General features: G+C 40.0%; 4 protein-coding genes across 9 annotated transcripts; 2 read left to right on the plus strand and 2 right to left on the minus strand.

Annotated features, from left to right (window-relative positions):
- Nucleotides 1-1326: 1326 nt before the first annotated feature.
- On the plus strand, nt 1327-4002 carry actmap (actin maturation protease). Of its 2 annotated transcripts, XM_072464110.1 has the most exons (6): nt 1327-1526; nt 1627-1695; nt 2337-2461; nt 2539-2668; nt 2756-2826; nt 3515-3994. In XM_072464110.1, exons 1-6 carry the CDS (start codon nt 1354-1356, stop codon nt 3847-3849), a joined length of 903 nt encoding a protein of 300 aa, XP_072320211.1. In that variant the 5' UTR covers nt 1327-1353; the 3' UTR covers nt 3850-3994. The 2 variants fall into 2 exon arrangements, with proteins under 2 accessions (XP_072320211.1, XP_072320213.1); XM_072464112.1 differs by lacking the exon at nt 1627-1695 and having other exon boundaries at nt 3515-4002.
- A 123-nt stretch (nt 4003-4125) lies between these two features.
- Nucleotides 4126-11333, minus strand: itpkcb (inositol-trisphosphate 3-kinase Cb). Its single transcript, XM_072464108.1, has 7 exons — nt 10153-11333; nt 6718-6817; nt 6433-6646; nt 6132-6336; nt 5445-5546; nt 5260-5331; nt 4126-5163 (listed from the first exon to the last, which is right to left on the minus strand). Exons 1-7 carry the CDS (start codon nt 11272-11274, stop codon nt 4918-4920), a joined length of 2061 nt encoding a protein of 686 aa, XP_072320209.1. The 5' UTR covers nt 11275-11333; the 3' UTR covers nt 4126-4917.
- A 3857-nt stretch (nt 11334-15190) lies between these two features.
- On the plus strand, nt 15191-21346 carry gfm1 (G elongation factor, mitochondrial 1). Its single transcript, XM_072463949.1, has 18 exons — nt 15191-15411; nt 15507-15659; nt 15758-15890; nt 16019-16223; nt 16305-16421; nt 16500-16650; nt 16810-16964; nt 17044-17128; nt 17215-17352; nt 17754-17855; nt 17950-18006; nt 18089-18226; nt 18295-18377; nt 20391-20553; nt 20619-20763; nt 20842-21002; nt 21084-21137; nt 21213-21346. Exons 1-18 carry the CDS (start codon nt 15337-15339, stop codon nt 21342-21344), a joined length of 2247 nt encoding a protein of 748 aa, XP_072320050.1. The 5' UTR covers nt 15191-15336; the 3' UTR covers nt 21345-21346.
- On the minus strand, nt 18368-21945 carry lxn (latexin). Of its 5 annotated transcripts, none has more exons than XM_072463961.1 (7): nt 21775-21945; nt 19786-19956; nt 19651-19713; nt 19137-19305; nt 18892-19028; nt 18674-18736; nt 18368-18589 (listed from the first exon to the last, which is right to left on the minus strand). In XM_072463961.1, exons 1-7 carry the CDS (start codon nt 21886-21888, stop codon nt 18473-18475), a joined length of 834 nt encoding a protein of 277 aa, XP_072320062.1. In that variant the 5' UTR covers nt 21889-21945; the 3' UTR covers nt 18368-18472. The 5 variants fall into 5 exon arrangements, with proteins under 5 accessions (XP_072320062.1, XP_072320072.1, XP_072320082.1 ...); XM_072463971.1 differs by lacking the exon at nt 21775-21945 and adding an exon at nt 20160-20278; XM_072463981.1 differs by lacking the exon at nt 21775-21945 and adding an exon at nt 20138-20262.
- Between the last annotated feature and the right edge of the window lie 170 nt (nt 21946-22115).

Genomic DNA, 22115 nt, shown 5'->3' on the forward strand with positions numbered 1-22115 from the left:
CTCTGGTAAACATCAGGATGGATTCATCTGCTCTTGATTCAGCTGCTTTGACCAAACTTCCCAGTAAAGGAGAAGTAAAAGAATTTCAATCAAGGGTGAGCACAATCAGTAAACAATCGCAAAAGTTGTATTGCCTTTTTATTCAACTCACATCATCATACAGTCTTACGTACATTACATCTACACCTACATGTAATAAACTAGGCACATATTCCTATAGTGATCTGTTCTTTTCTTCTGTATCTACCTCTGGATCTTCCTGCGTTGCATCAATGAAATGTCCCCATGTGGGACAATAAAGGATTATCTTATCTATGTATATTTTGGCCAACTTATTTCACTGTGATTAATCCTATTTACCACGAGCAAGAGAAAACACACATGCAATAATCAATATATAATCTACTCACCAGCAGTTAAAGTTTCAGCTTGGACCAATTTATCTTTCTTTGTCTTGTGAGCCTCTTTGATACAGCGATCAACCTTCTGCAAATGATGCAAACTGCAGGAAGTACATCCCTTGACTTTTTAGATGATTTTGTCTTTACATCTGTGGTAGATCTCAGTCGTTTGGGAGAAGGTGGCAGAGTAGATGTGGTAGATTCACCTTCTTTTCAGCACTAGTAATTCGTTTCTTGTCAATGAAACGTCTATAGCATGTAGGGTGAAACGTCTATAGCATGTAGGGTGAAACGTCTATAGCATGTAGGGTGAAACGTCTATAGCATGTAGGGTGAAAGTCTATAGCATGTAGCTGGCTTGTTACTCTCCAGAAAATGAGAAAGATTTCCGTCCGAAGAAGCCACAGAAGACGTAGGATAGTTTTGTTTGGCGAAGTCGTCATCATGTACACAAACAGCTGCCGCTAACGCGCGGTCTATTCCATCGATTTCTATCCACTTCCGAGCACAAGTCACCAGCTTCCTCCAGCGGACAACAGTCTGTGGCTGTGTTTGCTCTTTTTCTACCGCTGAAATGTGTGTGATGCACGTGTTATCCATATTTTCATAGCGTTTTCTATCGGCTCGAGAGATAACATGCCGGTCCACGGGAGCAGCCATGTTTGATGTTGTTGTAGTAATCTCTCCCCTGATTGGCTGATTCAGAGGCGGAATGGTTCAGGCGTAGGGATATTGCGCTATCAGGCTGAGAATATAGTTCCGCCTTTAAGTTATCGCCGTAAAAAAACTGGCGTGATGCGAGTGGAGAACTTTTGGTCATGAGCTAATGGTACAATGATAATTTTATATTTGAAGTAATTTTTTAGTCTTGTGACAGGTGTAGCGAACTTGAACGATACAGGCTACAGCCTATGGCCTACCTGCAGTTTCACACTCAAAGGAGCTCAATGATATGTCCCAGAATGGACGTTGCCCTCCGCCACCTCCTCTGCCAGCCTGTTGTCCGCAGACGCTTGCAGGTCCCGCACAGAAAAGAAAGTTGTATCAGACCATAGCGAGCGGCAGGACCCCGGTGGAGGGGGACTACACCGAGGCGCGCGTGCTGCTCGGCCAGCGCGAGGCCAGGTACATGTCACTACATATTAAAACATCAGAAATTGTGTTTTTTTTTTTTACTGTACGAGTGTTATGTCTGATTTAGTGTGTGCTTTTTTGTTGTTGCAAGTTTCAGGACTGATTTGCTGTGGGTTTTAGTGAACTCTTACGTGCCTTCCCTCATTCAAGATGGCCCACAGTGAGTTCTTCATCTTGTTGTTCTAAATGCATCATAATCATCATAATAGATGTTTTTACACACGATGATTCCAAGAACTAAGCCCCTATATATAAAACCCACGTCCCCCTGGCTCGCTATGACTCACCAAAAGGGCTTTAAGTGGTTTTAACTGATTGTATATGTAATTACTAGTAAGTGCAGTTCCTTCTTCCTACTTCTTTTGAGCACTTCAACTATGCACAGCTAATACACAATTACTCAGTTATTCTGATGTTTGATTACAACTGTATTTTGTAGCTACTATGTCCAAGTCATTTCTCTTGTGGATCAAACAGGTTTACAATGAATTAAAAATAGTTCCCAAAAGTAGGCTTAGTATTGCACATGTGCTTGTCTTACCAAAAGGTTCCTGGCCCGACTAGAAAGTACCTGTCACAGAGCAGCTAAAAAAGTCCCCAGTTCTAATTCCTACTCTGTATGGACGTGCATAAAAGGGTTCCTACTGTACGAAAACCACTAATGTGATGCATCAACAAGTAGTGTGTTTGCATCATAAAAATGTACGTTGTTATGTTTTTCAGCCATTACATGATGCAATTTTTCCAGTACAGTGTTATGTATTGTGATTATTTGAGTGTATTTTTAAATGTTCCTTTAAGGTGTGGTTTGGTGGCATTGTGGATGGCTGCTCATCTCCGCCAGCCTCAGTTGAATATTGACATGGAAACTGTAACACAGACTGCATTGAACCGTGCATACACTGCTCAGGGAGAAATGTTTTCAGGTAACTTAAGGCAGTGTACTATGCAGATACTGTTATTTCCCGTATATTCCTAACAAGTCAATCTGCTCATATTTCAGCTCAAAATATGGCACTGTTGGCAGAGGAGATTTGCTGCTGCAGGGCTCAATTGCTGTCAGGCGGTTTACGAGATAACAACGCCTTGTCCATTATAAAACACCTGTGGGATCGACAACCTGTTCTCATACCGTATCCTGCTCTGAAACAATTTGATGTGTGGTAGCTATAGAATAAGCGGTCATACAAAAATAAAACAACCTTTGACTTAAAACACAGCTATGATGAGGATTTTAACCATGCACCGTGTAAGCGAAGTGGCCACAAGGCACACTGGGCCGTTGCATCAGGTTAGTGAGATTATGTCCTCTTATATTTCATTGTTATACTCAAAGGGATGCACCGATACCACCTCATCCCAAACCGAGCACATTTTGAGTACTCACTGATACTGATACTATAGTAGTGTATAGCCTATTATATAATCATCGTTAGACATGCCTTTATTATTCATTAGGGACAATGTTATAACTGTTTTAAAAGCTTAGATCATTGTTTTACCCTAAATCACAATGCACGCACAAGCAAACAATTGTCAACACCCCTTAGCAAAGTTGGTCTGCTACCATCATATACACAACTACTGCGCTGATATTATTGTTGAACTCTGAAAACATTTCGGACTGTCTCATCTGATTTGGAGGATTTTGTCTGTCAGAAAGTCGAGGTCTCTCTTTCCGGTCATATCTCTGCTCAGAGCTCTCTACTGCAGCTGAGAGGTGAGCCATGAGCGTCAAATAAGATGCAGCATGGTTAAGTGGTATCGGTACCACATTGATGAGTACGTGTAGTAAGTGTCTGGTATTGGTGCATCTCTCATGAGTGTGATGCTGTCCGTGGTCTAGTGAATAGCACATACACGACAGGGATGCAGCATCAATCCGGCTCTCGACAATTTGCTGCATGTCATTCCCATTTCACACTACATTGTCCTGTCGCATAAAGCCTAATGGCTAAAAAATGCAATTTTTTATTTAGGTGTTCTTCTAGGATTGGACCATGGGAGCCTTGATAAACAGGACGTTCGGCCTGACCCATCTCTGCCTTGGCTCTACCTGCCTACTACTGCGGGCACTCCTTGTCCCCTAAGCAACACTCTGCCCAGAGAAGTTTACATATTGGCCAAGCAGGGCAAGAGCCTCCGTTATCAGATATGGAGTTTAGACTGCATAGCTGAGAGCAATGATCAGCTCAGGACGATGGACCCCCAAAGGGAAAACAATGGGACCCAGTATGTTCTACCTGAAGGAGGGGTGGAGGCCGGGCTATTGGGCCAAGCAGTGATGCTTCATACAAGGTCACTGAAGCAATAACCCTGTAGCTTAATAGATATTGTAGGATTTCCCTTAGAGAAGAGAGACTGCATTGCTAAATCTAAAAATTAAGGATATAAATTGTGTAATGTGTTATGCTGCTGCTTAAAGTATACAATACAATACTGACTGTTCTATTTATAACCTGTGTATTAAAAAGTTTCTATTTTTGAAATGAAAAAAGGGTGTACACTTAAAACTCATGAATCATGATACAATTCTGTATTGTATTTTTTCCAGTTTTCATTTCCAGTTAATGCAAAAGATGAAACTTCACATGATGAATGCAGACTTTAATCAGCTCATTCACTATTAATACAAACTTTTCACCGTTTTATTCCCAGCAAAGAGAAAAACACTGATCAAAAGCCTATTTCTGTCCATTAATGTGCTTTTAGTTTGTGTGTAAACCTGGGAAAGCTCGCAAACAATACCCACAGAGGCACTACTTGTTTGTTCAATGGCTTTGTCAAGATCCACTGTGCAGTTTTTTAAAGCAAAGGCAAGATCTCGTCATTTGTACACAGCTGCATTAACAAAAAATCAAAACACTTTACATGACAGCTGCAGAGATACTTTGTGATATTTTGTTTTCTTTAAACTTGATTGAACTTGGATGAAAAAAACAACTGTTCACAGCAATGGAATGAATCTAAAACAAATGATAGATCAGCACGAAAATTGTACAAACAAGTTAAAATAAGCCAAATAATTAAATAAATCTGTATTTACATATTAGGTAACACATGGTCTTGTCAATGTTATAGTGTTTTAAGTGGCTTATGACCAACAAGTTCATTAAAGGTCGCTGGAAAAACACAATTCCTCTTACGTTTGTGTTTCGCACTTAAGCCGAGGTGACTAATGCTTTCTTGTTCCCAAACAAAAATCAGGGGTTAGGCAATATTTCTCTGCATGTATAAAGTTTATACCTCCAGTAGAATAAAAAAGTCCTTTGGCAAATTCCAGTCAGCAATATAAAGTGTGCCCATTGTGCTTCGTATATAATTTAAGTCACAAAAGATATATTTTGGATTGTCCCCAGCTTTTAAGGAAAAATTGGTTGGATCAGTTCTCCTTGGATAGATCAATGTTCTTTTCCTCTGAAGCGGTTGGTGAAAGCATAGTGCTAAAGAGATCAATAAGGTTATCCAGTCCCCAGAGGTAGCCATCTTCCCTGTTGCCCTCAACCCAAGGCGTCCTGTGGTCCAGGGTCTGTGGCTCTGGAAGAGGAACAGTCTTTCCGAAGTCGATGATCCACACACGAGCTTTCACCGACGCATCATGTACAAACAGTAACGAGCTGCCCACAACCTGGCACAGAAAAACAAGCAATACAGTTGACCAATTGTCGATGATTTCTTTTAAACTATATATTTTGTGGCATAAAAGGGTAAAAATGTGTTTCACCTCATGTGTCTTAAAGAATTGCGATTGTTCTAGTACTGATCTCAGCTCCTCTAATTGGTGCAGGTAGAGCTTCTACAAAAAGATAAACAATGAATGTTTTAAATGCAGACGAAAACACAGGTGGATTTCAAATATTTGTGATATTATACAAGGATCCACTATAAAGATGAAACATAAACACACACCAAAATGTGGGCGTTTCCCTCGACAAAGTCCTCCAAAGACTTCATCACCTGCTCCTTCTTCTTCGTCTTCTTGAAATTAGTGTTGCAGGTTCCATCAGCTTTCTGTGAGTCATAAGCTTATTATTTGTTATGTAAAATCTCTTGTTTATACCACACTTGAGCCAAGTTTTTGACAATAGTAATTTGACTGCACAGACTTGTCAGACTGGAAATATGACATATATGTGAATATATGTCATATTTTTAGTTCTGATGGAATTATATATGCAAACTAATCACTTTAGATGAAAAAAGGAGCAGCAACAAAACAAAAGACCATCAGTGAATCACCCATGATCTAAAATGGAAACATTAGGTACAATAGGTATGTCCAGATTAATCGGATTAATCAGTTAGTAATAATAATGATTAGTAAAATAATTGCAAGAAATTTAGAAGCAAAAATAAGTCATTTCAATCCCATCTGTCTTCAAAAAAATGTTAATTAAAAATATATATATTTTAATGATTTCATTCAGAAAGTTCAAATACAAATGTTGATCTCTTAAACGTGATTTACTGTTTGGTCGTCATACTATAATCTTAACATTAAAATGATATATTGTGACTTCAAAGTAGAGAACTAGCCAAGTGGAGGTATGTCACAAAACATTTCTGTTAAAAGGCTAAAATGGAGCTTCTTCTCACCTTGATGCCGTCAATGCGGAAGCCTAGCGTGGCTGTGGAGCTCAGAGTCTCTCGCCACTGCATGTATCTGGGTTTGAGGACTCCCTGCTGGGCTCGCTCCTGTTCAGAGGGAGCCTCCGGATCCACAGCAACCATCTTCTCAAACATGTCTTTCCTCAAACGTGGACGCTCTCTTGCTTTTGACAGCTCTTCTTCCAGATATGTTCTGACAAAAAACAATAGAAGATTGTAATATTTTTTTTCCAAAAATGATCCTGAACCCGGTTTGTTTTAATGACTGTCAAAGTTACCGGTAATTTACCTGCAGCCCATTTTACAGTCCATGATTGAAGGGGATTCAAAATCAGCCAGGAGGTCGTCCATCACGTTATATTCCTGTTCATCTTTCTTCACCACACCATAATACCCAGGAACATATGGTTGAAGGATATCCTCCTTGAGCTTCTGTAAACACTGCTGCTCACATTCACAATATCGTTTCAAGACACGACCATAGTCTCCTGCCTGGAAGTTACCTGTAGTAGACAGAGTCAAACTATAAATAAGAACTTGCAAAATGAAGGTGTGTAGTTAGGTCTATGCATACCTGCATGGCCAGCGAGCTGGACCCAAGGGTAACGCTTCTTGAAGGACACAACAAAAGGGGACCAGTGAACCATGGTCTTCAACTTCTGCCAGGACTTATTCTGGAAAAAGCAAATATGATATGACACATGTCAAATATTTTTGAAAGTGTGGGTTGTGAACAGTAAGCTTTTTTTTTTTTTAAATAGTTGAAATCCAAGCAGTGGAGTATTTACCCATTCCAGAGAAACGCTCCCTTGAGAATCAAACACACCTCAGTAGATATTGACCAGGTCCTCCCCTTGGCCAGGTGCAGAAATGCATGACAAAGCCCATTCATAAAACATTTACTAAAGCTACCCATGTGGGAGTCGTAGAACAGAGCCATACTGACTCTGTACTGTGCGTGTGTGCGTGTGTGTGTATTGGTTATCTGCATTGGGAAACACCAGAACAAGGACAGTGTGCAAGAGAGCCTTTGACGCAAGCAATCGGAGAAGAACAGAACAATATTTTAGTGTTTTTTAGGTTCCACATAGGGTTGTGATTTTAGAAAAACAACTAACAGTAATTGTGATTTAGGTTGCAGTTGCATTTTTGATCTTCAAAATCAAGACTTTTAAACATGCCCATGCACATTTGCGACTGAAACTATTTTCTTGCCGTTTATACCAATGCAAGAATCACCTGCATGTCAGAACATATTTACAAGTTTAGTACATCATAGGCCCACTATTTTATGATTACGGCTTTTGCAATCGGCTATTTGCAACCAATTTGTGATTTATCTTGTAGAGCTAGATTCAAGTATGTGTCTGTATATTTAATGATAGAATACTGTAAAATATGCTCAAATTACATTCAGTGGGAAAGCCAACATCAATATCTACATTGGCCATTGCTGAACCATACTTGAATAATACATAGTACATGCAAATCATTATTTTCCACAACACAAAAAGAAAGGGACTGGATAATAGAAGATATTTCCCTGGTGGATCAATAAATGTTTTCTAAGTCTAAGGCACAGTCATTAAATAATGGTAATAAAGTACAGGGCCACTGTAAAACTTGTACATATTCATAACGACACCAATTGCCTGCCCAGCCCTCTTAAGTCATGTTTACATGTGGCCTCTCCCTGTGCACTTCAGTTGCATTCTTGCCACAGCTGTAATATCGATCTGTCACAACAAAACTGTTTTATGAATGGATGAGCGAGAAGTGAATGTAAAGACAGAAAGTCTACAACTGCACAAAGCATCAAATTCTTCAGGCTTCCGTTATTGTGGAAACAAGCTACTCCTTTTTGAAGTACAAAATCAAACTAACCATGTTGTGTGCAACTGGACATCAAAGTCAGTGTGCATACATGACCTGTGAAGCAATGTAAACGTCCAGCCTGCTTTTTCTTCAAATGGTATTGGTTTAAGTTAAGTGAACCTCAACAATCCAGGTGGAGTCCACTTTAAAAGACACAGCAATAAAATGAAAAGCCTTTGTGGGCTTAACGCTTCTTTTTCATAGTTGGTGATATTCTGAGGTTAATCCCAGTTTCTCATTCAAATCACATTATTTACTTTTATCTTCAAAGTGTAATTTAGAATGTATCCGTTTACAAACTTTAAAAGGGTTTATACTGACTGAAAAATGTCTGAGAGTTAATGAGTCACATGACAACAGCAATGGTTTGACAGAGTGAGACAGTTTGACTAAAGAAAAAATTACAGTAACAACTTGAAGTTAGAAACTTACCCTCAGTCAGATTAATCCAAAATGTTGTTGCAAATAAATACTTGAAATTTCAAAACATGCTTCTTTACATATATACATATCTTAGACAGCACAACACCAGATCACACTTCCTGAAGCCACAAAAGCATTTATTTCAGGCTGTCTCATCCTTGTCTTACCATCACCTTTGTCCCCGTGTCTCACATCTCCTAAACCCCACAGGGCCCATCCTGAGCTCCACACTGAGCCATCTGATGCCATATTCATGACAGACACACGGCATGGGGGCAGGGACACACTCACACTCCTTTCTTTTAGTCAACTTGACAAATTCCACAGTACGTTGTAATCTACAACAGTGTATGCAGACAATGTAGAACAAGTCAGACAAACGCTATTGACAACTCCAGCACATTTGTGTAATTCACGGTGTTTTCAGGTAATGTCAAAGCTTCAGCACTTTCACTTGCTTTATAATTCAAACCACATCCTGTTCTACACACTCTCGAGAGATCATTATTCTCAGCACCGCTCACTTACGAAGTAGACAAGGCACTGTAACGAAATACAAACTCTGAATCGTTAAAACACAATCGTTGTGTCATTAGCATGACATCATGTTGCACTGACTAAAGACACATTGTGTAAGAGTGATGCATGGGACTGTACAGAATAAACAACAGGGGTCTTAAACAGAATGATGTGTGTGCCATTATATATATGAAATCTATTCTAAATCATGCAGACTACATCTTATTGTATGTGTGTTTGTTTATATCAAATGAGCAGGTTACTTTGACAGCATTTGTTGCATATCAAAAAGACATTAATAGTAGGGATGTTGCCAAGAAACCAGTTTTTCATGACACAAAGTGAACTCTGTAAAATGAGGTATGGTGGCCTCATGAGTGTTTCAATATGCATGTGTGAGCAAGTATCTACTCACGTCACTCTCATTCACGGGGAACTGGTTTGGCTAGAAGACACTGTGCCTCTGCTTTCAGTACTAAGAACAACAGCCTACCACACACCCTTATAAAATGCCTTTAAATTACATTACTGGGTGCGAATTACAGACCAAACCAACTCTTATCAGACGTTACAGGACACTGGCCCTTCATAAACGTGTAAACAACTACCAGGAGTGTCTGTTTGCTGCATGAGCAAAGTCCTAAAGTCAAACGTTATTAGGTCACCTCCAAAAGCAGACATGGACACTGTGGGACATTCCGATTTTCAGAATTCACACAGACAAGAGAAGGACTGTGAGCAAGGACATTCATTCATTTCAAAGCCTCACATGAGTCACCTGAAGAGAAGCACCACAACTTCCAATTTGGAAACCTTAAATTGCATCCTTTTTTGGAAGAGACAAACACACATACAGTAACAAAGTATAGACAATCTGTGAATCACGCTGAACTGGCCACTCTAATGACCTGACACATAACTCAGGCATGCAGACCAGCACACAACACTGTAATTAGTGTTGTAGATAAGCAGCGAAGTAAAGTTAAGAGGAACCAGAAGACTAACTCAATTTATTACATACTTGAGTAATAAGAAGTTACAAATTGGAAATTAATTTGGTGTACAATGCTTTCTTTGACCCGTTCTGTTCTGTATTTACATGCAACAAGTCTTGTGCCAGGTTGCCTTCACAGACTTTTGATTTGTTTATGTGCAAATCTGAGATGTTTGATAAAGTGTTACGAATACTTACAGTTGATCCATCTTCAGGGCTGCACAGAGAGGAGTTGCGTCCTGGAGACAGGCTGGACTCAATGTCACTCCCTGTGAAGTCATCCTCAGACTCCTCAAACGAAGAGGCAGAGGACAGGCCAAAGGAGGACGAGTTCGACAGCTTCCTCGGGGAGCGCATCAGGGCAGGGGAGCCTCCACAGCCACTGTCCGAGCAGGGGGACTCATAATCGGGCTGCGACTCCAGACAGGGCCCGCTGCTGAGGTGCATGTTAGCTTCATCCGGGGAACAGCTAGGGCCCGAGTATTTGGTGATGACAAGTTTTGGTATTGTCCCTGGAAACCACTGTCCTCCCGGTGAACTTTGATCATGACTTTGGCCACTGTCCGCTTTGTTTTCCGTTTCGGGTGGATACTTTTTGTCCCGCGCCGCCGGAGCAAGGCACGCCACCGCAACACCACAGTCAGATTTGGTCATCGCGAGCTCCACCGACGCTCCACCGGCCCGAGTGCGCTCAGTGTGCACAAACAAGCCCCTCTCAGACGGACCGGTCCCCGTCAGACCCTCACGCACAGCCGGCGAATTACAATTTTCCATGGCCCCGATCGAGAGAAGTGCGGCATTGTTCTCTGCGCAGCGCACGACACCGACTTCTCCGCTAATGCGCGTTTCCAAACCTGACGCATCGGATGAGCCAGCGGCGGCGGCGGCTTCTTCTTCTTCTTCTCGGTTCACTGCACGTTGTTGAGCGGTGGGAATTCTATCTCTCGTGTCGTAGAGGCCTCGGTGTGCGTTGCTGGACCCGCGGGTGGATGTGCTTCCCTCAGCCTCAGCCACGAACTCGTCCCTCGGTAACTTTCCAACTCGGTGTTCGCCGCCGCGCCGCGTTTGTTGTCGCTCCTCTGCGGGTTCCTCAGCACCTTTGACGTGGTCCAACCCGACTTCGGCCCAACTCGAGTCTCTCTTTCTCCTTCCCAAACATGACAGCGCTTTGTTTTTCATCGGATATCGTTGCGCGTCTTCGTCGTGTCGTTTCGCTTTGCTCCTAATAAACGTGCAGAATCCGAGGCGTAGCGCCGCGTCGCTGGTTTTCCATGTTGCTCTTCTCGTGCAATGAGAGAGCTCTGAGGGAGTTTGACCCATCCCGCATTCCGTAGTAGTAATCACGCCTCGGACACGCCCTTCGTGGGACTTTTGAGCGTTGTTGAAACTTGACTGTGGCTTAAACTGTTGTAGGTCATAAATATTGTAATGTTTTTTTGTCACAGCTGTTTCTTCAAACGTCAGGGAAATGTTGAACTTGAACATGCGGTGTCTTCATGAACTGGAAGGGAAACAAACGCAACAATATTGTAATACAGTGTCTAATATTGACATAATCTAATAAAACAGTATGTTCCACGAAGTAATCCTTCCTATTCTTCGTGGTGTAATGATTAACAACATGCACAGGGAACGGCCCAGATTGAAGTAGTGTTAGAATATATGGGCTTTTAAAATCAGAAAAGTTATACTAGATGTTTATTATGAAGGTTATGTTGTGTTTTTATTCCGGATTGTTTTTTTTTTTTTACATCGAATTTTTTTGACATCGAATTTTATTTTTGACATCCTTTTTATTTATTTCTTTTTTTACATCGATTTTTTTTTTACATTGGATTTTTTAAACATCAAATTTAACTTTTTTGCATCAACATTTTTTTTTTGCATCGAATTAAAATAAATAAATAATCGTATTTATATACAATTAATATTTTGACTAGATTCAATGTAAAAAAACAAAACAACAAATCGATTTGTTTTATAACGATTTGAGAAATCATTATAAAAACACAAAATAACCTTCATAGTTTATGCTGTCACTTTTTATAGTTTCGGGGCCCTTTATACGTGTAGGTATGCCACATTAAACATAGTGTGTATTTAAATAGTCAGGGGCTGAAGAAAGGAAATGAGACAGCGACAGGAAGAATCACAGTGGAAAGAACAACTCACGCTGACATGAGCACACTTGTGAAATGCAGTTCAATAAATTATTCTAGAATTGTATCATCGGCCAAGAACAACAACACAGTATGGACACAATGGTCTATTTACTTTGGTGAACTACACTGAATTAATTGTAGGCATAATACCTTCATATTACATACAGACTATTATTTGATCTACAGTAGCCTGGGTGTATTTAAACCTTTTTTTAATAACAAATCAGCTGAACTATTGAACACAGAATTTAAAAAATGAAACATTAATAATATATAGTTCAATGAAATGTAGTTTTATAGAAAACTCACCTTACCTTAGCAGCATGTTACGTAGAATGAGGAAAGCATTTTGGATGCGCTTGCCCTGCTTGTTCGTACAGTTTTGTGCAACGGTGCTCCTTGTGGTCTTTTAGCAGCAGCATCAAAAAGAGGAAACACTGTCAAAATATGGGCTGGTCTACAAGATGTGTGAGCCAATAACAGCAATACTTTAACACAGGGGTGTCCAAACCTTTTTCACCGTTGGCCATGCACGTATTAAGACATATAAATACATGCATAAATACAGTGAGTGAATCAGATGAGTGCATTTCACACAGATTTGTTATTGAATAAAACTGTAGTCTTGGAGCATTACTCCATAAGGTTTGTATCACAATGTAATGTGATGTTATTGAAGTCGCAAGGGTACATATACATATGCAATACATAGTAAAAGGTACTGCATAGTTTGGGCCACTTCAGCAGAAGGCTTTAGGTCCAACAAAAAATTGTCTGAGGGCCTACAACTACTACTACTACTATTATTACTACTACTACTACTACTTCTACTATTACTACTTCTACTATTACTACTACTATGACTACTACTACTACTAGTACTGCTACTACTACCAGTACTACTATTACCAGGCCTACATCCTATTAATAACAGGGGGCTAATAATAATAATAATAAAATATAGCCGCAAGCGGCAATGATCGGCCCTCGCTACGCCGCCGCCACACCGCCGCCACGCCGCAAGAGCCAATTGTCCTTTTATTACGCCTACTGCTGAATCTGTGACGCTGTCACATCTTCTCCCCTTTGTTTTACCATCAAAAAGCTATTTTATTTTGAATTCTTGGCAAAATGTGCGGCTTTGCCGCACAGACACCGTGACTCTTTGAATAAAAATGTGAATTGACGGTCCACCCCTGAAGATGAGTCTCACCAAATTTCAGGTTAATAGGGCTAACGCCCTAAGAGGAGTTCATGAAAGTCTAAAGCGTAAACATGTTCTGGCGATTTCCCCATTGGAATAACATGGGAGGTTTCGATCATCGCTACGACAAAACCATAACAATTATGACATGGGTCTCATTGACTTTTTTGATGGGGGTGCCAAAATTGAGTTGTGTGTCAAATTTCATAAAATTTCTCAAAACTAAACATTTAACCTCCATATTAAATCTGTAGGGGGCGCTGTGGCGCCAAATTAATTTATTTCACTTCAAGTACGTTTAGCGCAAAGAGTTTAACAACTGATTCTAATTTGACGCAATTCGGACTTTATCTGCGCAAACGGCAGAAATGTTAAATTTGGGAGATTTCTGAAATTCTAGCTAAAGTTTGCGGCTTCGCCGCACAGAGACCGTGACAGGTATCAATGTAATTTGAATAAATTTTGATGTCCCACTCCTCAGTAGCATTTTCACCAAATTTCAGCTTTTTAGAGCCAACGCCCTGGGAGGAGTTCGTAAAAGTACGACGTCCTGCTTAGCCATTTTTGAACCAATATGGCCGACATTTGGTCGGGTGGACGGCATTGCCGTAATAATATTTTTTACTTCTCTTGTCACCATCTACCTCTGCGCCAAATTTCATGATTCTACGATCAGATTTTTTTTGGGTCATTTCCTATCTCTCAATGCATTTTTGGTACATTTGGGGGCGCTGACGCACCAATTTTTTTTATTTTACAAAAGGGAAATAGCCAGAATGTAGAGAGGCACGATTTTTAGAGGTGTGCAAATTTTTGTGACTTTTCGTCAATGTTCACTGGGTGAAAAATAGGGGGGTTGGTCCTGAGAAGAAAGAAAGAAGAAAGAATAATATTCTGATGCGAAAACAATGTTTCCCATTTTTCAAATATCATAAACTATACATTTTCGGAAAGTGCTCGCGCTTTCCTACCTCATGGTGTGGGTCCCTGGTCACTGACGGGTACTTTCGTTAATTTTGAGTGGGCTCCGCCCACTTTGCATTTTTGGCCCTCTATACAGTAATGTTCAATTTTTGCATTACATGCTTATATGCATGGAACATGCAAGAGATGGGGAACGTATTCGTGAGCTACTTAGGGCAAATGAGTGCTTTATATGGAAAGTGCTCGTTTAGTGCGCACTTTTGCACGGGCTTCGCCCGTTTACAACGGTAATGTTCCATTTTCCTACTACTAATTAGTATGCACGGGGCGTGCATGAGTGAAGGAGTGCGTTAGTGAGTGTTTGGAGGTGGGCGAGCGCTTCGCGCTCGATTTCGTGCGCACGGCCTTACGAGATTAATAGGCCTCTCGCCAGCTTGTGGCGCTCGGGCCTAAAAATGCAGATTTTGTTGTAATACAATGATTTCTTAGGTCTAGCCACTAAGAGAAATGTTTAGGTTCAACATTTGTGAATTTTCCTTGTTGCTATTTCATGCCATCCAAGTCCAATGCCATCAGTGGGGAAAGTGTTTCAAGGTGTAATCTCATCATCACATTCTACAATGTGAACGCAGTTTATTGAATATATTATTATATTATTTATTGAATATACCAGTAGGTTGATTGTGAAGACGAATGTTTAAAAAATATGTTTTTTGGGTGGTGTGTCTGAAGTCTACACTTATCTTAAATTATCCTTATTATTAGGAAATCCAGTTAAAAACATGTGGGAACTGGGGGATCCAGTGAAAAAAGGTTCGGATCCCTATTTTGAGGGTATGAAAACATTCCCTTGTGTTCCCCATCAAAGCACAAGCTATTTTGATAATAATTCACGAATGAAACGTAATGGGTTCGGGTCATGTTAGGTTTGTCTTGCAGGCTGCTTTCGCTTTAATGTTATTTGGACTAAATTGCATCCCGTCCAAAACCCGGAAGTAGGTTCGTGCCGGCAGCGGGGGTCTGGCGTGACATTCACCCGGGTTGTGTAAATAGTAAAAACGCAAGGACACGGTGTGTAAAAGTAACTGGAAGATGAGAGTCCTTAAAGCTAGCCTTGCATTGGCGAGTCGTCATCTGTCATCTAAATGGAGTGGCTCTTTGAAAAAGGTAGGCTCATGTCTTTCGTAACCATGTTCCTCCGCCTCTGCCCTTAGTAGTGTCACTGTCCGCTGTCATGTACTGTACTAATTGTTCTTTTCCAGGTTCTCATTGTCAACTATCGGTCATGTTCATCTAGTGTGCTTTGCAATGACAACATCAGAAATATTGGGATTTCCGCGCACATTGATTCTGGAAAGACCACACTTACAGAGCGCGTCCTCTATTACACTGGCAGAATAGCAGAGATTCATGAGGTAATGTTTTTTTTGTTTTTATTTTTTGTATGTTTTGGATGCCAAGAGCAGTATTGAAGTGAAGGCAATGGCTTGTTTTTTTCTGTTATTTTCTTTAGGTCAAAGGAAAAGATGGTGTTGGAGCCACCATGGACTCAATGGAACTGGAGAAACAGAGAGGCATCACAATCCAATCTGCTGCTACATACACGGAGTGGAAAGGTTACAACATCAACATAATTGACACACCAGGTATCTAACTCATGCTCTCACCGCATTGCTTTTTCTAACACGTCACTTAAAAAAATACTTATTCAGTCAATGTGTGTGTAAAACAATGATTGTGACGAATTCAGACGTTATAACCTTTTTGTTTTAAGGTCATGTTGACTTCACCATTGAGGTGGAGCGAGCTCTTCGGGTGCTGGATGGAGCGGTGTTGGTTCTGTGTGCTGTCGGAGGAGTGCAGTGTCAGACCATGACTGTCAATAGACAGATGAAACGCTACAATGTCCCTTTCCTCACATTTATTAACAAGCTTGACCGAACGGGTTCCAATCCATACCGAGCCCTGCAACAGATGAGGTACGTGCAAACGTTGTAATAAAAAATAATTTCAAAAACAACTTTATGCACCATTAAGTAATTTCTTCATATTCTTTCCAGGACAAAGCTTAATCACAATGCTGCTTTTTTGAACATCCCCATGGGTCTTGAGGGAAATATCAAGGGTATTATAGACCTCATTGAGGAGCGAAGCATGTATTTTGATGGACCTTTTGGGTGAGGATTCTTTTTTGAACAGTTCATATCTGTAAGATTTTGATCTGACATTTGGAAAATCTTTAATTCTTTCTACAGTCAGTTTATCCGTTATGATGAAATTCCAACTGATTTTCGTGTTGAGGCTGAGGAGCGAAGGCAGGAACTTGTGGAGTGTGTGGCTAATGCGGATGAAATATTGGGAGAAATGTTTCTTGAAGAACAGACGCCAACCAACAATGACTTAAAGGTTTGTGTATGAGAGGAAGTTTTGTAACCTTTCCAATGTTGAGTATTACCAAATTTATAATTGGCTCATTCTTATTTTCATAATTCTAGTATTGCACTGTGACATTTCATGTGATATGAATAATAAGACTACTTTTTATCTTTTTCTTTTACTTTTTAGGCAGCTATTCGCAGGGCCACAGTGCAGCGTCTTTTCACCCCTGTGTTGGTGGGAACAGCACTAAAAAATAAAGGTGTACAACCTCTATTAGATGCTGTGTTAGATTATCTGCCAAATCCAACTGAAGTGAACAACTATGCCCTTCTCAATGACGAGTAAGTATTAAGTGTTAACTGAATAGCATGTTATAGCCAATTTCTATTTATTATTGTAAACATGTTTTTTGTGTTTTAGAGACTCAAGTGAGAAATCAAAAATTTTAATGAGCCCTGCAAGAGATTCTGCTAATGCCTTTGTGGGTCTGGCTTTCAAACTTGAGGTAATGGAGTTGTATAGTTTATTTTTCAGTTTTCCTGACATTTTAGTTATGATGTTTTGTTTTTCTTTTTTTTTCTTAAAATTTAGGCCGGACGGTTTGGCCAGCTAACTTATGTACGTGTGTACCAAGGCTGTCTGAAGAAGGGGGAATACATCTACAACACTCGCACCAGCAAAAAAGTCAGAGTGCAGCGGTTAGTGCGACTACATGCTGACCAGATGGAGGTGAGGATCCAACGCTACCAATTTTGGCAAACTGCCTTTTTACATTAGCTTAGCACATTTGTGGTTCCTCTTTTATGAGTATGAACGTGATGTAAGAATCTTGACATCAGTTTCCGACAATCTCATGACTCATACCACATGCAACTTACTGGGTGGGCAGTATGCCAAAAATATATTTTCCAAAACTGTAGAGCTTGGATAACTATTTCAGTTTTGTCTCAATTTATGAACATGGGTGAGGAAAAGTGCGTTTGAGCCTTGAGTTGTATAAATTGGGGATCAGATTATAATTATAATTGATTATCATTTTCATACCATCAACCAGCCCTATTTACAATTTACTATTTAAATACAGAAATTATTTTGCCAAATCCTGCTTTGTTTTCTTTTTTTTTCCCTAGGATGTTGATGAGGTCTATGCAGGTGATATTTGTGCTCTCTTTGGCATTGACTGTGCGAGCGGAGACACTTTTACATCCAAGACCAGCGCAAACCTTTCAATGGTAAATGCGTGCTGTGGTCCTTTTATTCTATTTTAGGGTTTTATAGCTTTATGTCTGTTTCTTGCAATTTATGAAAAATATTTATGTCCAACAGGAATCAATTCATGTCCCAGAACCTGTTATCTCTATGGCCATGAAACCAATCAACAAGGTCTAGTTATTTACTTTTACCACTTTTAAACCAACAGCAAAAACCTAGAACACCAAATAACCTCTTTTTCACTCTGTAATAGAATGACATGGATAAATTCTCCAAAGGCATCAACCGTTTCACCAGAGAAGACCCTACGTTTAGAGTGCATTTTGATACAGAGAGTAAAGAAACTATTATTTCAGGCATGGGGGAGCTGCATTTAGAGATTTACTCCCAGGTAATATCATCATAAGACACTTTATACTATTGAGCTGTAATAGTCTGATGGTAGGTTTCATGTTTCAGAGGATGGAACGGGAGTATAATTGTCCGTGTGTGATGGGGAAGCCTAAAGTAGCATTCAGAGAGACGATCACCGGCCCTGTGACGTAAGTACATTATCACTCAGTTCAAACAGGAATTTATATGTGCCATCACAAGACATCCACAATCATTTTAAAAACAGAATTATTTCGCTGCAATTTTAATCTGTGTTTGGTGTTTTTTTACATTCATGGCAGTGGGGCATTTTTTCCATCTGCTGTACTTTAACTCCCTCCAGAGGAGACCAGCTGATCTGCAGTTTCCAACGGATAATTTCCTGTAGTGGTGACCCAAAAGTTCAGCAGATGAAAACTCAAACAGAATAACACTCGCAAAAATGTAAACTGAACGAGTTGTTTACCTGTGACACCATATCATGAAGTAGTATGAAATAGTCAAACTTCAACTCATCTGTCTCTGTGGCCTACATTAGAAAGCATAAAATATACATGGTAAAAGTCAACCACTTGCCAAACAATACAGTTTTGTTTGTAATGATAGTTGTGTATTGCAATACAAAGGCACACGAGAAGAAACACAAAAAAAAGTAAAGTTTAATGTGATAAAATGATAACATACCAGTTGTGTGACATTGCCGACCTGAGCCATGTTATATAGTGTCTGTTCTGTGGATTCCTTCAGCATGATGAAGCTAGAAGCCACAATCCCCAGGTGCCGGAGAGGCTTCATGTCTGGCTCTATGTGACCATGACTATCTAGTTAGGAAAGCAGACAGATTTATATGGCAGTATATTGGAAAACCCCTATTTGAAATCTAATGGCATCACTTGATATTTCAAACATTATAAAAGACAAATGCAGACCAGGCAAGTACTGTGCCATCAGCATGTTCTGGCTTGTCTTCAGTTTTTCATAAAAAGCCTCATCATCTTTGGTTGTATTAAGTGTTTCAAGCTCCTCACACGACACATTGACTTCAGGTGAACCATCTCCCTTTGGAAATAACACCTCTGCCGAGCATTTGTGGGTGCTCTAAAAAGAGAATGAATGGGCACAAGATAAAGTAAACGACCACATACTAAATGATTGCTAGGTCAGTCTGAGTCTGTCAAAGGTGTGGTCAAAACGATGTACCTTTGGTAATAAATGAGTCAGTGTTGCACCATAGCGACAAAGACGCAACATAGTGCAAGGCTTCTTTAAAATGTGACCCACCCAATCCGTCTGACATTTTTTCTCAAGTTCTGGGCTTTTGATTTATATATTTGAAGTAATATTTATATAAACAGCACAACTAATTTCATTGGACTCTTGAAAACAACATTAAAATACTGTGTAAGTGTTGTGAAATGTAAAACTCAGAATACCAGTACTTACATTACCGAGCATCTCTTGAACTGAGATCTCCAACTGATACTTTCTTCCAGTGTTGTTGATATCCTGAAAGATATGTATCAAAGTAAATGCATGCATGCAAAATTAACATTACATAGTGTGTAGAGCTCCATTTACCTCTGCATATCCACTGTGGACCTTCTCGACCATAAACACTTTAAATGGGGAGCCATACTGGGTGTTAATGTAGTGCTGCACTGCATTGGCAGCCCTCCTAACTGGGTAGTGATTAGGATTTAGCTCTCCAGTCTCCATCACTTCCTCCACTGCCTCAGCCTCCACAATGAGCTGTTGAACAAAAAGCAAGCGCGCATTATCGAACAATATTGGAGCCTTCATGTGGAAAGGACTTTGACCATAAGGAAGGTCCTACACAAGGAAAGTGCTGTAGGTTGGAATCGAAGAAACTTGACTCAGACGGTTTGAATAAATATAAGCAAACTGTTGAATACACAAAGCAAACATTTACTTTAAAGCAACATTATTTTGACCTGATCCTGTTGTTTAATGGAAACTTTACCGGCCTTCCTCTGTCAGCTGCTTCTTATGCATGTAGAAATGTGCTTCCCACTTCCTGGACTTAAAGCCCTGCCCATTTTTAAAGAGACACACACCTTGTAACTTAACGGGCGTGTTTATGGTTTAGATTACATTTCTGTCTGAAACAACAGGCCTGGACATCATTTGTGTGATCTAATGTGGCCTTTGTCATTTTTCTGTAGATTTGACTTCACCCATAAGAAGCAGACTGGTGGCTCAGGGCAGTATGGCAAAGTTATCGGGGTCCTTGAACCTTTGGAGTCTGAGCATTTCACCAAGCTGGAGTTTGAAGATCAGACAGTTGGAACCAATGTGCCGAAGCAGTTTGTTCCTGCTGTGGAGAAGGTAGATCACTAGTGTTTTGACATGACTTGGAGTAGCCTTGACACTGACCTTCTGCCTCCCCACAGGGTTTCAGAGACTCTTGTGAAAAGGGGCCTCTGAGCGGACATAAAATCTCTGGATTACGATTCATCTTGGAGGATGGAGCCCACCACATGGTTGATTCCAATGAGATATCCTTTATTCGTGCTGCAGAAGGGGCTTTAAAACAAGGTACCAAGGACTTGTTTTGTATTATTGTCACTAGGTTTGTGGCGTCATGGTTGACTAGAAATGCTTGTTTCCCTACAGCAATGGAGAAGGCCAATGCAGTCATCCTTGAGCCCATCATGGCAGTAGAAATAGTGGCTCCACAAGAGTTTCAGGGCACGGTCATCTCTGGAATTAACCGGCGACATGGGGTCATCTCAGGACAGGACGGGGCTGAAGGATACTTCACTTTGTATGCTGATGTATGTTCAGTTAAATTTCTGTATTTACATATTCACCTCATGAGTTGACAAGTTGATGGATACAACATATGATTTTCACAGGTTCCTCTAAATGATATGTTTGGTTATGCCTCTGAGCTTCGCTCTTGCACAGAGGTAGATTAAACATTTTTAAAATGTATTTATTATTGTTTTTAAGGTAATTCATATTTACATTTTTATTCTTTTTAGGGTAAAGGAGAGTACACTATGGAATACTGTCGATACCAGCCCTGTTTACCAGGAACACAAGAGGAACTTATCCATAAGTACTTAGAGGCTACAGGTCAGCTTCCTGTGAAAAAGAACAAATGGAAAAACTGAAAGAACCCGTGGTCAAACTTGGACTATACAATTTTTAATAATTTAAAATAATGTTTTTCTTATCATGGTTGTAAGTGATCCTCGTCTCTCTCCTCTCCCCCCAGTTAAAAGATAAAGGTAAACTAAAAAGTTAGTTAGTCATATTACAACTTCTTTCTTTTCACTCGAGTAAATTGCAATATATAAATCTTTATGTTTATCATAGAAAACCTAAGGTTATATTGGCTTTTGTACTATGTACAACATATTTTTCTGACTGTAACAAATACATGTCATTTTTTCCCAAAAGTTGTTGTTGTTGTTGTATACGATCATATCAATACAAGGATAACAAAACTACATGTTTTACCAGAATATTGTTGCACAAACATACATTTAAGCATTTCTACTTCTGTTGAAAAGTAAAACGACTCTCAAAGTCTCGGCTGACCTTTGCTGTGACTGGCGAAAAGTTGTCCATTAAGTCTTCAAGCTTTTGCTCATCACTGGCATTTCCCAATGTCGATGTCAACAGTGCCAGTGAAATTATGGTTTGTACACTCATGTTTAAATGGAGAACTGTAGTTAAAAGTAACTGACAAATAACTGCGTGAATAACTGAGTGAAGTGAGGGGAACAGTCCTTCCTTTAGTTCAGAGTTATGCAAGACCAGGGGAAATCGGAAAGACAGGGAGACAAGAGCACATCCTGCTGTCCTTCGGGCATTGGATCTTATTTAAACAGACAGAAAATGCTTCCCTATCTCACTTTGTGGAACTAAACTACTGTATT

Source organism: Eucyclogobius newberryi, unplaced genomic scaffold (assembly GCF_026437365.1).
Source record: "Eucyclogobius newberryi isolate DKJ021-1_F unplaced genomic scaffold, fEucNew1.0.hap1 SCAF_10, whole genome shotgun sequence".
Classification (NCBI taxonomy): Eukaryota; Metazoa; Chordata; class Actinopteri; order Gobiiformes; family Gobiidae; genus Eucyclogobius; species Eucyclogobius newberryi.

Coding starts and splice junctions, on each gene's coding strand:
- actmap (XM_072464110.1), top strand. CDS start 1,354: ATGTCCCAGAATGGACGTTGCCCTCCGCCACCTCCTCTGCCAGCCTGT. Junction 2,669..2,755: donor CGACAACCTGTTCTCATACC/GTATCCTGCTCT, acceptor CTTAAAACACAG/CTATGATGAGGATTTTAACC. Junction 2,827..3,514: donor ACACTGGGCCGTTGCATCAG/GTTAGTGAGATT, acceptor TTTTTTATTTAG/GTGTTCTTCTAGGATTGGAC.
- itpkcb (XM_072464108.1), bottom strand. CDS start 11,274: ATGGGTCAAACTCCCTCAGAGCTCTCTCATTGCACGAGAAGAGCAACA. Junction 6,818..10,152: donor GCCCTGAAGATGGATCAACT/GTAAGTATTCGT, acceptor TGCTTTTTCCAG/AATAAGTCCTGGCAGAAGTT. Junction 6,647..6,717: donor CCAGCTCGCTGGCCATGCAG/GTATGCATAGAC, acceptor TGTCTACTACAG/GTAACTTCCAGGCAGGAGAC.
- gfm1 (XM_072463949.1), top strand. CDS start 15,337: ATGAGAGTCCTTAAAGCTAGCCTTGCATTGGCGAGTCGTCATCTGTCA. Junction 15,660..15,757: donor GAATAGCAGAGATTCATGAG/GTAATGTTTTTT, acceptor TATTTTCTTTAG/GTCAAAGGAAAAGATGGTGT. Junction 18,227..18,294: donor ATTTAGAGATTTACTCCCAG/GTAATATCATCA, acceptor TTCATGTTTCAG/AGGATGGAACGGGAGTATAA.
- lxn (XM_072463961.1), bottom strand. CDS start 21,888: ATGAGTGTACAAACCATAATTTCACTGGCACTGTTGACATCGACATTG. Junction 19,306..19,650: donor TTCAAGAGATGCTCGGTAAT/GTAAGTACTGGT, acceptor TTCTCTTTTTAG/AGCACCCACAAATGCTCGGC. Junction 18,737..18,891: donor TCGGCAATGTCACACAACTG/GTATGTTATCAT, acceptor TTTCTAATGTAG/GCCACAGAGACAGATGAGTT.